Source organism: Cariama cristata, unplaced genomic scaffold (assembly GCF_000690535.1).
Source record: "Cariama cristata isolate BGI_N322 unplaced genomic scaffold, ASM69053v1 scaffold12927, whole genome shotgun sequence".
NCBI lineage: Eukaryota > Metazoa > Chordata > Aves > Cariamiformes > Cariamidae > Cariama > Cariama cristata.
Genome location: NW_009625036.1, coordinates 70,271 through 86,146, shown reverse-complemented (window position 1 = coordinate 86,146; position 15,876 = coordinate 70,271). Strand labels below are relative to the sequence as shown.

Below are 15,876 nucleotides of genomic sequence, written 5' to 3'. Positions count from 1 at the left end.
TTATACGCATGTCTGTATATATATTTTATTATCCTGTTAAAATCTGTGACATTTTAATGTTTTGTTTATATACATGTGGGCACATTCAGGTTTCAGTCAGGCCAAGACATATCCGGAATCACTCCATAGACCTCTGTATGGAGTGAATGAGAATAGAACCCATTCCTTAGTACAGTAACATTGTGTTCTTTTCTCCCTTTCAAGCACCATTTCCATATAACAATCTTGGCAGTTAATAACTCCATAAAAAGGAACAAGCCAGACTGTGACTAATATTCCAGAACTTTGCACTCCAATTTTCCCTGTGTGACAAAACAAAGTGTTTGGTTTTTCTGGCTTTGCTGCAGAGAGAAAAGGATCCCAAAAGAAAATGCAAACATCAGCGAATGTCAGAACGAGTTATAGTGAGAAGTTGTGGACCCACAAAAATAACACATTTCTTTATAAATCACAAGCCAGGACAAATCAGATTGGCTTCCAACTGCATCCACTCTGCAGCAGGAAACACTGCAGATCAAGTAACTGGTGTCTGGAGGAGAGCAGGGATTTGCTGGTAGTTTGATCCTTGTTTTATGGATTATCTTAATGTTGCTTTATTTTCAATTGTGATCCCATCAGATGTAGCTAAATTATCTTTCGTTAAACTAGCATAGTTGGTCAGAGAAAAGAAATATCATAATAGACTAAAAGCTTTCTGTGGCTTATGAGTAACAAGTACTCCAAGTAAGTTTCCTTTTTAATTTTCACCCCACTCTCATAATTTGTATCTGTTGCATAGTATCCACAGTAAGCCTTGTTATAACAGAAATCTCTTCCACCAAACTGTAGACCAGGTACCGAGCTGTCATTATTATAAGCTGGTGATTTTGGTGACAGGAGGTTTTACATTTCCCTGTATCCCCAACGTGATACAGGATTCACCTGGATCTTGTACTTCTGTTTATGTCAAAGCTTATTATAAGCAAGAAAACTTCTTCCAAAACTGGTAATAACTTTTGTATAATCCTTCTGAGTTCATTGGTTAGCTCATTAGTTAACAGTGGAGAAACACTATCTGCCATATAGAAAGGAAGATCCAGCAGTAAAGCTGCAAGAAAATTGCAGCTGGAGAAATGCAGATTGCTACTTATTAGGCAATATACTAGACAAAGCTACTCAGTCAACTTTATTTTTGCTAACAGTTACAACAATCCAGCATTAATCCTTCAAACAGTCAACCAGTGAAGATCAATTAGTCTCATGACAAAGTGCTGAAACACCAAAGCAAAGTCCTGACCAAATGACAGCTCTTTTTGGATGAAACTTCTCTTTCTCTTTCCTCTTTCTTGTGGTTCTGATGTCTCTCATTTCACATATCTGAGCCATGCCCTTTGTTTTGTATAAAAGTTATGACCTAATAGACCATGTTTCTGGAGAAAAGCTTTAATGTGCCACCATGTATGAAAGTGATGAAGTCTGTTTCCTGTGTCTGAATTCTTAATATTATGTCACGGTAGAGACTTATTTCTTTCTGAGGCACTGTCAGACCTTCCTGGTCAGAGATGAGTGCCTTTATCCACTTCACTGAAATCGTATCTCCTGGATCAGGAGGTGAGAGATTACTGGTAAAGCCAGGAGCAGTACTGTGGCAACTGTAGTACTACGTAGAATGCCTGTTCCCACTGCTTATGTACTATCTGGAAATACTAATAGGAGTGTGATTTGTGGGAAAGATCTTTTTTGTGTTTGTGACCATTAAACATTTAAGACAACTTTAGGCTGGAGGTTTTGGCAGAGGTGAAAACGAAAACCAGTAAATAACGTACTTTCATCTTTTCAAAAACAGGACTGTATTATGAGTCCAGTAAATTGCAAGTTCATGGCTATCGTCCATCAGTGCACACTTGACAAACTACTGGAGAGAGATCTCAGCACCCTGTACATAGTTTAAGGCTTGGGTTAGGTAGTTCTCCAGTAAAGTGTCTATTCTCTCACACATTGTTCATCTTTTAAATATTTTTGGTTTTACACTATTATTAATAACCAATTGCAGTTTTATGGTAATAAAAATTTGAAAAATATGTTTTCTCATCATGTGAGTCTTGCTGTGCCTTGCTGGCTGTAAGGACTAAGCTCTGTTTCACACAACAGTGCTGTGAGGAAGAAGCTTTACAGATTGAAAGAATTTCAAGCTAGAAGGCAGATCTCTTCCATTGCCCAGAGTTTCCCATCCTGATGTCAAAGCGTTAGATGGCAAAGAATTCAGTATCTCCCTAGAAAAGATATTCTCTCTAGAGCGCTTCAGCGTGTACATAAAATATTGTAAGAGCGGTCTCATCAGTACTATAGGTAACGTCTGTAACCTCAGTGATTGTACCTGCCTACTGCAATTCAGTAGTCTTCTGCTTATGCACTCAAGGATCATATCAACTACAGCGTTGTGTTAATAATTTGTTTTCCAAGGGCTTAATCTTGATGCATAAATATTCTGGGTTTATGCTTTCCAGAAAACTGTGGTCCAGCCTGTATGGTAACCTGTATCCTTGATTTCTAGGTGAATGACTTTGCTGTTAGCAGCCACTCGGTGAACGTAGCTATTGTATTATCTGGATGCTCTGTAAAACTGAGCTTTTTTGATCATTAGTTTTCACTCCACCAAATTTTGTTCAGATGCAGAAGTTCCTAGCATTAATTTTTAAAATCACTGATAAAAATAGCAATAGACCAAGAGAAAACACATAAAATCCTATACCTCCAATCAGGTATAAAGCTTTGGAGACAGGACCTTTCTGTATTTAGTTTCTGATACATCACTTGTTTAATGAATAAACTATCACTGTACAGTAGGTCTTTGCTTTGAAGTCCCATTTGATATTCCATCATTTGGCTCAGAAGCATCCCTGTCCTTTGGGAACCTGAATCCTCCGTTGAAAAGGTCATTGTAAACGGATGCAATATTGGAACAGACATATGAAGTGATGCTTCCCCCCTGCAATATACTTTCGTAAGAGAGTAAGTAGTAGGCCACTATGAGGTGGGTTGGATTTTTTTGGCACAGCAGACTGAGGAATTAGGAACAATAATAAGCAAAGTGTTCGCTCTCTGAATAACAATTTTTTGATATCTTCATCAAAAAGAGACAGGACTCTTCCAACCAAAACAAACATTCACATATCTTGGAGCAAAAGTCTGTCTCCTTCCTGGAGAGATTAGTGAGTGAGGACAATTTGTTTTCATTCATGCAATCTGCATTCAGTTTAATTTATTTTTGCCTGTTCAGAGAAAATAAATTTGCAAGTGTTTTGTTGCTGGTCTAATACTTGGTTAAAACATTTATTGCATTTAATTGGAATTTCCTTGTATATTTCTTTTACAGCTAACAGTGGCTCCAAAATTCCTACCAAATACTTTGATCAGTGCAGATTTTGCAGCCAATTATCTCACTAAGATATATGGGCTAACATTTGGACAGAAACCAAACTTGAGGTAAGGGATCGGGAAATAAAACAATAACAGTGTTCTGCCACTGCTCGGATGCAGTTGGTGGGTGATAAGAAACTATCTGGCTAAACCATGTTACTGCCTACTTATGTTTTTTGGAAAGAAGCTGACTGTTTGTTATTCTCAGCATGAAAGTTCAAATGATCTCTCAAACACATTCCAAAGGCTTTTACTAGCTGCCAGACACTTTTGCATAAATAAAAATTAAATTGTCTCCATTTTATTTGTGTACCAGTTATGAGTTGAAAAGAACAGCTTCGGTTTCTCAAAATGGAGATTAACTGTTTAGAAATCCCTAGTTTTGTTATAGTCCATTCATTTAAAACAATAGAATCAGATTGAGATGACAGTACTCAGTGCAGTTGTATATAACTCAACTATATTAAAGCTAAGCACTTTAGCACCTTCAGAAGTGGTTCAGAGGTCTCAGAGGTCTCAGAGGTCTCTCAGTGGTTTCAGAGGTCTCTCTGCTAGTTTCAGGTTGTGATTTTCTTAGCAGGATCCAGTGGAGCACATCGGCCCATCTCAAATTCAGATGCACATAGAGCACATCCTGTGAGATACGGTCTTTTCCAAAGGCGTTTTGAGTAATCTGTACGGACACTGCAGCATCTCAATCCTGCAAAGACATCTCAGACTCTGTTGGCAGCAATTTATGCATCCAAGTTTGGAAGCAGTTAATAATAGCTGACCCAGTTGAGCTCCTAGAGCCCAGTCTTGTGATAAACTGAAAAACTCTCCATTCCCACTGAATTTGTTGAGAGCTGAAGCTACTCTGTACTTACTCGGCCTTTAGTCTCGTAGGCTCTTGGTAGCTGCAAAGCTGAGTCACTCACTGATTTCTGGCAATATCTCATCAGGAAAGAAGCTAGATTTATGCATATGTTCTTCCTTAATCTGAGTTGCAGAGTATCTGTTTCATGTTAAAATTCTTGCACTCTTCTGAAGAGATTTTCACACTCTCCTATACTTACACTGATTTTAATCAGAATAGTAACTTACTGATTTCCAAGACTGCTGATATAAAATTCTGACACAGTTGTTTCAGTTGGTTTATTTGCCCCTGGCAGAGTTCATGGTCTCAGACTGATTATTTGGAAAGCAAGGTTTTCAGAAAGGCAAATATTTGTGAGTTAAAAGTGCAGCTGACCATGCAGGGTGAACATTTTCAGTGTTGCTCTGAACTCCCTGGAGTGTGTGATCGCACAATTGGGTTTCCGTACTGACCCTTTCCTTCCTCCCAGAAACATGTTGCCAAGTTCTCTGCAACGGGTAGAGAATCCAAGAACAAGTTAAAAAAGCACACTTTGAGACTGTGCCCCTTTGCAGTTTTAACCTGTCTACGATTTTAGCTGCCTGCTGCATCTTGGGGTAAACACAGGAAAGGAAGAGGTAATCAAAGTCAGTAAAATCCTATAATTTCTTTTATTACAAAGAAGTTAAATTAATTCATTTAGCAGTTACGCCAATGAAAAGCAGGAAGAACTTCATAGACGTTCATTGTTTTATACAGAATTAAAACCTGTATAAGAAAGAATGAATCCATTTTTAAAAATCTGATTGGAGAAACTCTTCTGTGAATATTAAAGGTTAAAAGTAAGAAGGGCAAAGGGAAAATAAGAAACCAGCTTTCTCTCAATCCCACAGGTTCATTAAAAACCAAAATTCTTCCAGAGTGAAGTGCTGTCTTTCTGTCAGTTTTGCTGTCTTTCTATGCCTTTCTGAGTTCTAGGAGTAGGAGAGAAATGGTTGCCTGGGGTATTTCCAGCTTTCATGGGAGCAGAAAGAATGGAGGGGTGAGAGACGGCCCTTTCTTCAGAGAACTAAATGTTGATTTTGCAAGCCCAAGAAGCCCAGATTTGATTCCAAATTGAAGTTAAAATTGGGGGCATATCTATTAATCAGATATGAGTTCTAACCCTCTCAAGTGAGGCTACCACACTGACATTCTTTGTTTCAAAGCACTGCACAATCCCAGACTTGCACTCAGTTTCTCGTTAAGAAGATAAGGCTGCTTGTGAAATTTGTATTCACATGTGGGTTTTGATTTGGAGTAGATCTAAATTTTCAAGAGTATTTGGACCAACCGTATGCTTTTGCATCTATATCCCTTGCTAAATTAAAGGGCACATTTAAAAACAAATCTAATTATCTCAAGGAAAGAAGAAAAGATTGAAATACAATTTTTAAACAGCTTTCTCTTGGTAAACAAAAAACACGAGATATCACTATCTGTTTAACTTAATCTTTTTTCTCCTTCCAACAGATCTGTGTATCTTCATAACAACAAACTTTCAGATGCTGGGTTACCTGATAATATGTTCAATGGCTCTGATAATGTGGAGATACTCATCATGTCCAGCAATTTCTTGAAGTATGTTCCAAAGAATCTCCCTCCAGCACTATATAAGTTACACTTAAAGGTAATGACAACAAGGTTTTGTATTCCTTTATGATTGTCACAAAGTACTGTGTTTGTATGGGATTCAAACCGCACAGCCAAGCCATTTCAGCGCACTTGGAAACATTCCCAGGCCCATTGTAAGTCTCGTCTGCTATGTCAACAGTAGCTGTCTCCCATGTCCTTACTTTTTTGTTCATAAGTAACAGTGGTTTTTTTGCAAAACACCAAAATGCTCACAGGGGACAAAAACGCTTTTCTGTCTTTTCAGGGGATTATATTGCAAATGCCTGTGTGGTAGCATTGTTGGTCTCTTCCCTGCATATAATGATATTAATACATATTAGTAGAAGGAGGTAGATCATTCTCCATGGCCATCCAGTGACTGGTTGCCCAGTTAAGTTTGCCACTGACAATGATGTTTTTCCTGACAGCTGCTTACCCACTATGTACTGGCTTTGCTCACTAACTCGTTTCACATAGACTGCTGTTCCTTAGCATCAGTGATTTTTGTTTGCTACTGAACTGGCAATTCAGACAACACAGAGAAAGTTTGGATCAGTGATTCTTTATTGCTACAATTTCTTCAGCAATAGTGCAATAGCAGAAGTTATGGTATTAACTAGTCTCCAGCATTTTTAATTCCGTATCATCTGATTTCGATAAAAACACTTCATCATGTCTGTGCTGGAGATCTCAGCCTTGTTAACAATGGGAGAGCTGCAGTGGTGGGAAGTCCTGGTTCCGCTTGCTTCTAGTGTTGACAGCTCCTTGGACGTGTGTAAACTGGAGTCTGTTATCAGCCCCTGGACTTAGGCAGTTCTGTGTTGCCTCCCAGCTTTCTTTTCCCTTGAAGGTTTCACTGCTAATTCCCATTAAAGTCTTCTAAAAAACAGGCTTCTTCAGCTTGAAGAAAAGTGAAGGCAAACAGTCTGATCCTTTAAATTGCTGGAATTTCTCTGCAAAGTGTGAAGTTAAGAGTCCCCTGCATTTTATTGCCATTTATAGGTAATCATTATCTCCCAAACGGGTCTCAGACTTTGAGCACTACTCTTTGAACTCGTATCCTTCCCTGCTGTCACCAGTTGTGTTAAGGGCAGAGGAGCTGAAAAGAGAAATGCACATTTTGTTTTCAAGTGCATTGCCTGTCAGTAGTAACATTTACCTTGATATTTTGACTGGGAAAAAAACAGGGCAATGAGAAATGAGAGAGAGCCAATAGTAGACCAAAAGTGTCCAAAAGGTGTACTTTAGATGTGACAGATCTTTTTATTTTTTCTTTCACTATTCATCGAGACACTGAGCCAAATCTGTCTGTGGTGATATCTACTTTGTATTAGTTGACGCATGAATCTAGTCCAGTCTGTCCATCACATTATTGCATATACATGGATTGTGGGAAGTTTAACAAATTCAGTGTGAGTGTTTTATATGTCCTTTTATAACTCCTAGTATTTTATATATCTTTTTATAATTCCTACAGTTCCTGTATGGAATTTCTAAGCAGAACTTAGTTTTATATTTTGTTTGTGTCTGCCTGCTGGCTACTCCAAAGCCACACTAAGGCAATAGGAGTAATTATTTTAGAATCTACATTGCGGGAACTGTACCTTTTGGAGTGCCATTAATGCTGGAGGGATGGCTGGTTCCCAACTTCCAACCTAATTCTTCTTTATGGTGAAATCTGTCTTAGAAAATCCAGAAATTTTGCGCCAACTCCAGAAGTAGTTGCCTAGATTACATTATACATTTGCACATAGGTGGAAGGACTATGAATACAAAATAAAACTGTCTGGAGGGACAGGGGGCAAATTCTAACTCTTTAGCCCAAAGATTCCATGGGGAATCAATAAAAACAGTTTGTAATATTTCAGTCTAGTATTTGTATTTATTTCTTAAGCAGAATTATAGTGCCCCCTGAAATATCTTATGTCTAGCCCTTTTGAAGTTTAATTGTTAATTAACTAATGGTGTTAGCTGAGCAGGACCTGAATGTCCTATGTTGTTTCATGCCAAGTAATGTGCTTTGTGCTTCTGGTGACTCTAGAACAACAAGCTAGAGAAGATTCCCAAAGGAGCCTTCAGTGAACTTACAGGTCTGCGGGAGCTGTATTTACAGAATAACTACTTGACTAATGAAGGAATGGACAATGAAACTTTTTGGTGAGACTGAGATCTGTAGTTTGTAACTCTGTGTCTGTCTACCTCCTCTGGTACAGTAGTACATCTACTGAACAAAGATCTTAAAAAGTACATTATTAAAAGCTGCATGAGATTATGCATTTCTCTGCTAAGTCTATATGAAAAGTCTTACATTCAGATGCTGCCATTCAAAAGCGAAGGTCTGCATGAGTGGTTTGAATTCACAGTGCAGAATACTTTTATACAAAAAACACAACACTGGACATCAGACTGCACCACTCCCTCATTGCCACAGACCCAATCACACCAGGTACTAAGTGCCTTCTGGGAAAAGGCCATATAGAACAATGTTCAAAGCTGGTCTCTCTTCTTCCAAACCAGTCAAAAGTGAGGTTACTTGGGACTTTCCAGTTTCAAGGGTAGTTCGCTGGAAGTTAAGGCCAGACCTTCATCTTTGCTAAAGCCAATTCCGTGTTTCTGTGAAGGTGACTTGAAAGCAGCCACAGATACGCAGTTGTGAGTTCATCTGGCACAGCTGTACCCCAGTGCAGATGATGCTGGAGTAGGCAGGGATGCAGTGGTGCTGCTCAGTAGCCAGATGGCTGCAAAAGCTCTGCTACAAACTGGTGCAACAGAAATAGCCTTTGCCTCTCCTAAATTTAGCCTGGGACTTAGCACTTCAGAAAGTTAAACATTTGTGTCTCTGCTTGCAGTGAGTGCTGCCCTTGTTGTATCTGAAAATCCAGGTCATATAATCTGTCCTGCCCATAACTTAATTCTGTAAACTTTTCTGATCTCCAGACATGAAAATGTATCAAACTGGACTTTCCTTTTCCACTTCCCACTCCCAGAAACCTCACTTAGTAATTTCCCATAGCTGTGTTGTGTCCACCTCCAGGTCATGTTGGACGTATAATTTCTGTTAAGATTTTGATGAATAGAGTACAGTGGCTATAGCTCAGGCACCAGTCACAGTAAGCAGAGGGGGTGGATATTGCTCCTTGCTCTCATAATACTGCCTGTACAGCACAAGATACTGCTGTTGAGATGTACCCAGGCTGAGGAAACGTTACAACTTGCAACAATGAAGTGCTTTACCCAAAGAGTATTTGCTTATTCAGAGCATGCTTGGATAGCTGTGAATAGCAGTGTAGTAACCAGTAAGTAATGTCTGTAATGCATTAGTTCTCGCATTTCCTGAAAACTTTCTAGTCATCTGCAGTGTAGATGCCATGCAGATTAAAAGACTTGTTTGAACTGAGAAGCTGACTTGAAATACAAGGGAATACAGGGCTCCTCAGTCCTAGCATATAATACCATTGATCCACATCCAGTTGGTATAAGTGGCTGGTCTGAGGATTTATTTTAGCTTCAACTGAGTCTGTGGAATCCAGATTCAGTAGCTTACACAAAGAAGCTCTAGCCGTGACTCACTTCCATAATGCTGGAGGGTCAGGAGAAGTTCACTACCTTAGCCTAGGACACTGAATTAGCATTTCTGCTTTTCACGAGAGTAATATTTCACCATCTAAAAAGCAGACCTGCTTTTCAGTATCAATATACACTTCTAGAGAGACAGAAGTTACTCATGCTTAGGCTACATTTCTGTGAAATGGAGAGCTAAATTCTGTGTTCTAATGGTGCTCCCATGGCATCTTTCCTGTGGTATTTGCTCACTGAAATTGCTCTTATGTTGCTATCTGTGGTGGCAAATGAGAGAACAGTAGACTGCAAAACTGATCTCAGGTCTCAGCCTGGTGGCCAGTGGGATGACTGTGGACTCTAGCAGATTCTCTTGCTAGTGTGGCTGGGGAGCAATGGCAGCGCCTAGTCCTAATCCCTCATGGCCGTAGGGGAGCTCCCTGCTTTTGCTGTCCTCATCAGTCATATGATGAGACAAAACAGGGCAGTAGTGGGAGCTGTGCTGGGTAAAAAGACTCTAAAGCAAAGATTGTAAAATCCTAGGGGAAGCTGGTTATCAGTTCACCTTGCAGAATCTAAATGGAGAGTGTTTTCTTTCCTGCTTTCTCAAGGAAATTGTCTAGTCTTGAATATCTGGATTTGTCCAGCAATAACCTCTCACAAATCCCAAATGGTTTACCTCGAAACATCGTCCTCCTCCACCTGGAAAAGAATGCAATTAAGGTGATTGGCAGAGATGTCTTGACCCAAATTAAGAACCTGGAGTACCTTCTGCTCCACAATAACAAATTAAAAGCCCGAGGTATTCACCCGTTAGCCTTCCAGGGCTTAAAGAAGCTGCACACTGTCCACCTATACAACAACATGCTGGAAAGGATTCCCAGTGGGCTGCCCCGGCGAGTGAAAACACTTATGATCCTTCATAACCAGATCTCTGAGATTAACAGGAATGACTTTGCTACCACTTACTTCCTTGAAGAGCTGAACCTGAGCTACAATAAGCTCAAAAGTCCCCAGATCCATCGGGAAGCCTTCCGTAAACTGAGGCAACTGAAGTCCTTGGATCTTTCTGGAAACAATCTCCACACCGTGCCCTTTGGCTTTCCAAAGAACTTGCAGATTCTGAAGCTGAAGGAGAACGAGATAAGCATCATCCCAAAAGGGACTTTGTCTGGGATGACAAAGCTGCGGGAACTATATTTGAGCAACAATAAACTGAAAGTAAATTCAATTTATTCAAGAGCGTGGAGAGAACTCAGCAGTCTCCAGGTAGAAACATCACCTTCTCTAATTGTTTTAGTAATGCTGATGTCCTCGTCTGTCTCCCTAAGCCAATTCGTATAGCACCAATACTTAATGTGCTTGGTCCTCCTGTTTTCGGCTTGCATTGTAAGTGCTGCACCCTGTGTTTCTAGAGGAGGAATACTGTGCTGTTGTGCCAGAGGTGGGTACCTCCCACTGCTGACCAGGGTGGTGGTCCACCACGTACTGCTAATTCTGGGAAATGTAAAGACATCTTTGTTTCTGAACCCTAATGATGTCCTGTATTTTCAGATAAACATTAGTGAATGTTGTCATTGAAACTGAAATTATGCCTTTCAAATAGCTTGTCTCCCAAAAGATTTAAAATCAGCTCTGAAGAGAGACAGCAGGAGGAAGGAATGCATAAACAAAAACACTCTTAATTCTCAAAGCCCCCACATCAGCTTATAGTCAGACAGGCCAAGCTGTAGGATTTAGCAGCTCAGCTGGCTAAGGCACCTGGATAGCAGCTAGGAGGTCTGGATTCAATCAGCAGTCTTCTCATTTGCTTAATTGTTGGAGAAAGTTAAACACAAACCATAAGGCAGGCAGGAACAATCACATTTGTGCTATGCAAAATGACCTTTCAAAATTGTTACACTGGCTGAAGGATTTGTCTGCATTTCCTTTTAGGCAACAGCCCGTTTCCTGCAGTAAAAAGTATTACCTGTGTCATATGGCCCCCATCTAGGGTGCATATGGTTAGATCACTGCACAGGCAAAGTTTGTACATCTCAGAGCAGATCAGGGATAAGGGACAGGGAGCATATGTCACGCTGGCCCCCAGTGTGTTTTGAGACAATCCAAACATTTATCTATGTGAACGTTTCCCTTTCTGTTGTTTCTGGGAATAAGCAATAGCTTGTTTGTCAGTTAACCTGAATCAGCAATGCAGCAACAGTATCTGTAGAGCTGTTGGTTTGCATCAGCTGCAGATTTGGTCCCATGGCTTTAATAATACATTTTGCATTTGTTTAGTGCCTCACTGACATGTATGTGTGTGTGTGTGCATGCAAATATATCTAAGATGAAAAGTAGTCTGGAAGGAAGATGCTCTTGAGAATTACAGATGCTGGAATTGTTTCACTGCAGTGGCTTAATAAAATGTAGTCACTGTCACCTGGGTTGGTTTATTTTTTCGAACAAAAATAGGTCATGAGACCTCTTAGACAGCTGTAGTTGTTGGTTGGAATGACAAGCTTTCCTTCTCAAAAGGCCTGATTCATAGCTACTTCACGTTACTTTTATTCCACTGTCACTCCCTCGTAGTCAGTGTGAAGCCAGAGTAACACGTTGCTGAATCAAAAGCTGGCCCTTCAGTTGTACCTACCCCACAGCAAACCCTGTTCATACTGAATAAGGTTAAGACAATAGCACATACTTAAAATTCTGTTAGACTAATGGTTCATTTTTAGCTGCTACTTGTTAGTTATTTCCACGACAGTATATATGAATCTTTTTTATCATTAAGGGCTTAACTGTGCAATTGGTTTATGAGTTGGTGCACTGGAGTGGATTTGACAAATAACCATCACAACAGATCCTGATCGTGCATGTACTTAGCATACGCTTCAGTCCACACGTTTCCATGGAAATCACTGAAGACTGTCTGCAATTGCAAAGCTAGACATTTACATAATTGTTTGCCAGACTGGGATTATGTGGGAAATAAAAACACTGAAATCATTACAATCATCTGCAGAAGTGTAGCTCTGAATAATGTGTAACTCGTGTGTCAGCTTGGTGCTATGAAAATGCTACAATACAGGATAACAAAACACTTCTATTGATCCGTTTTCTTGCATAAAATGCATCTGAGAAATGAACATGGCCTTTAGTCCTGATGTCTTCATACATTCTCCATGTTAGAATATTTCCAGATGTTTTTATGTGTAACTCTGAACTAGTCACTAACCTTAGCTAGTGAAGTGTTTGCAGTAGTAGCTTCCAAGGAATTCTCATGCATATCTGCTTTTAATGCAATCTGCTTTTAATTCACTTAAAGCAGGCATGGACTAAAGCCTGGGGACAGAGATAAAGAGACATTGGAACTCTTAAACAAAACATCGTGATGTCTCATGTGAAATCATGATGCTAAATAGTAATGTAAGAGAGCGGAATTGTCATGGCCACACTTACCTTGATGGAAATTTAGAGGTAGATTAAATTAGTTTATGCTACAATAAATATCACTTCAGTTTTTCCACCATGAACTCAAACGGAACCTTTCTGCATGGCTGACAATTTGCAATTTCCACTGTACACATAGTGTTTGTCATTTTCCTGTCCTCACCAGAAGGGAGAGGTTCTGAAGCAGATTCAGCAAAGCACCATCTGAAAAATAAAGCCCATTTCCAGATAATTTTCAAACACAACAAATACTGGATAAGCTTTGCATAAATGTCTTGCTTCTGCACTGTTACCATACTAAGTTTTTTATAAGTGCATGTGTATATATATGTATATATGTATTTTTGTAGACTTATATGTATGTGTGTGTATATATATAAAAAATAATGGATAAACTTTCAAAGGTGTGTGTGGGATGTATACAGCCAGCCTTTGGAAGCTCATTTGTTGTCAGATCTCTTTTTGGAGTGCTGCTTATATTTAAATTCAATTATTTACTTGACCCCTTGTTGTCTCTTCCTTGCAGTCACTAGACATGGCTGGCAACCAGCTGACTTCTATCCCATCAGGCCTACCAGAATCTCTAGAATATCTGTATCTTCAGAACAACAAGATCACAACAGTTTCAGAGAATGCTTTTGAATCCACGCCCAAAATAAAGGGGATTTACCTCAGGTAAGGTCAAGTTTCCACTTCAGCGCACAAGATTTTTTCTTCTTCATCCACTGTATAATTGCTTACTTTTTAGAAAGTATTTAAAGTCCTACCTTTCTAAATAAGCAACTTTGTTTTATAATAATGTTTGATGAAACTATGTTAATGTGCTTGGAAAAGACATGGATACATATAATAAGCTCTTTCTGTTCGGAGAGTTTGTCCTTTCTGTGCTTATTAGAATGGATTAGGCATGTTAGAAATTCTGGGAAATGAATGTTTAACATTCTGTCATATTCCAATATTCAGCTGTGAGCTAAAAGTTTACAGTCCACTAGTAGGACTACAGCTTTGCCTGTGACTATTAGCCCAGGATTTTGACAAAATCTCCCTCTAATGAGGCAGGTATGACTAATCTTGAAGTTGTGCGCATTCCCTTGATAGTTTTGTCGGAAACAGATAACAAGGTACAACTGTGACAGTTGTGTAACTAAGTTTAGAAACTTTTCTGTTTTTTTTTCCTACTCTGTCAGCTGGATGAGGACTTTGTTTTTATAGGTGACAGATACTGACCTTTTTTACATATAATGTAAACTCACAGTAATGTAACTGATTTAAGCAAAGATTTATAATACAAGAAATGAAGCAAGAATCTGGTCCAGTAGTATATTCAATTTTAATCTGATGGAACATTACTGAAAATACTGCTTGAAAGTAATTTATGAACGCCTGCAGAATATTTGATTAAGCTGATCCAAGGGATGTGTTCAAAAAGCCTAGGCTGCCTGCTGCACAAGACTAAATATGGCCGTATTTTGTCTGTATGCAACTAAACTGTTCTGTAGTTCTGAATAGTTCTGAAGCATGCCTTTTTGGATGAATGATTCCATACCAAGCAAATAATATTACAAAATCTGGTGTAAATTAAAGCAGTCTGCCTGTTCAGCTGCTCACATTTATGAGATTTTAGTGAATGCTTGGATGCAAACCAGAAACCACATACCGCATTCTATATTTCTATATAAAGAGAAAAAAGGAATTTGCAAAACTGTTTTGCTAACATATTTAGGAGGCAACTCCACCCAAGCTAAGTTGTATTTCTTAATGGGAGGCTATTAATCACTGCAGTGCTGTGAAACAACTATATACATCTGGAATATTAGACAGAATACGATTTTAAGCATGTTCGAGAGTAACAGACCAAGCAGTATATGTGAGAGGTTCTTAAATTGCAGATTAGTTTATTTATACTCTTGGAAACCTAAATAACTGATGAAAAATTATTGCATGTTGCTTTGTTTCTAAAGGGGTACTTTGTGCCAGTATTTTGAGTATTGTGGGAGAAGAATTAAACTGTCAAGGGATGACATAGAATCTCAAGAAAAATCAAATTACACTTTGAAATGTGGGCTATGGAGCAGACGCCTTTCCCCTCTGGGAAGGAGAAAACAGAATACCAAGAGAAAGAATTGAGACAGGGAGGAATTCCAATATTACGTTTTTTTTCCTTGCAGAATACAGTTATAGAAGGGGGAAGAAGGGCTGGGGTGGAGAAAAGTAGAAGATTTTTGAAAGCCTGGTCAGTGAACTTGAAATCAATGGGAGATACTTAATGTTTCCCAATATTTTCCTGTAAGGTCCTTTGTGGTGATACAGAGTGCTGTCAGCAAACTTTGTTCAGTCGCAGCATTTGCCTGCTTGTTAATCCATACCTGCTTTCCCTTCCTTTTTCCATCCAGAGGAGTCAGTACTCCTAGAGTGCTGTTGTGGGTCACTGTAAAGTTAAAGTAACTTGGGTCAGTGTAAGTTAGAGTAACTCTGCAGAATCGTTTCCTCTTAGTCTCCTGATTTCTGTGTTGGAAATAAAAATGGGTTTATTTTAACAGGAAGGCCTTTTTGTTTGTTTAAAGGTTTAATAAGATTGCAGTTGGAGCACTGAAGGAAAGTACCTTCCAAAACCTAAAGCACTTACAGGTGCTGGATATTGAAGGGAACCTTGAATTCAGCAACAGTTCAAAGAATAAGGATGACTCAGAAGAAGAAATGGAAGATGAGGAAGAAGAACTGAGATAAAATGTGAACTCACACAATCACATCATGTGAGAGGTAACAACTGTAGTTTAGTTAAATCAAGGACCTAGTTCTCACACTCTTTTGTAAATAATTCCAATTCACAAGTATGATTGAAACATAACAAGTGGATGTCTGAGCCCTAGACTCAAAGAGTTCCACTAAAACATGACTGGGAACTGCAGAATCAAAAAGGGTTGAAAATACATTATTTTGTAAAATGAGTCAGTATATATCTGTGTTTTATCAGAGGCAGTGGACTGTTCATAGGATTT

General features: G+C 39.1%; 1 protein-coding gene across 1 annotated transcript; it reads left to right on the top strand.

Annotated features, from left to right (window-relative positions):
* Positions 1 to 2,533: 2,533 nt before the first annotated feature.
* PODN (podocan) lies at positions 2,534 to 15,604 on the top strand (the record flags this gene model as incomplete). Its single annotated transcript, XM_009703456.1, has 7 exons — positions 2,534 to 2,596; positions 3,356 to 3,465; positions 5,747 to 5,903; positions 7,929 to 8,044; positions 10,057 to 10,714; positions 13,404 to 13,552; positions 15,442 to 15,604. Coding segments are annotated over 7 exons (1,416 nt in total), but the record flags the coding sequence as incomplete, so codon positions are not given.
* Between the last annotated feature and the right edge of the window lie 272 nt (positions 15,605 to 15,876).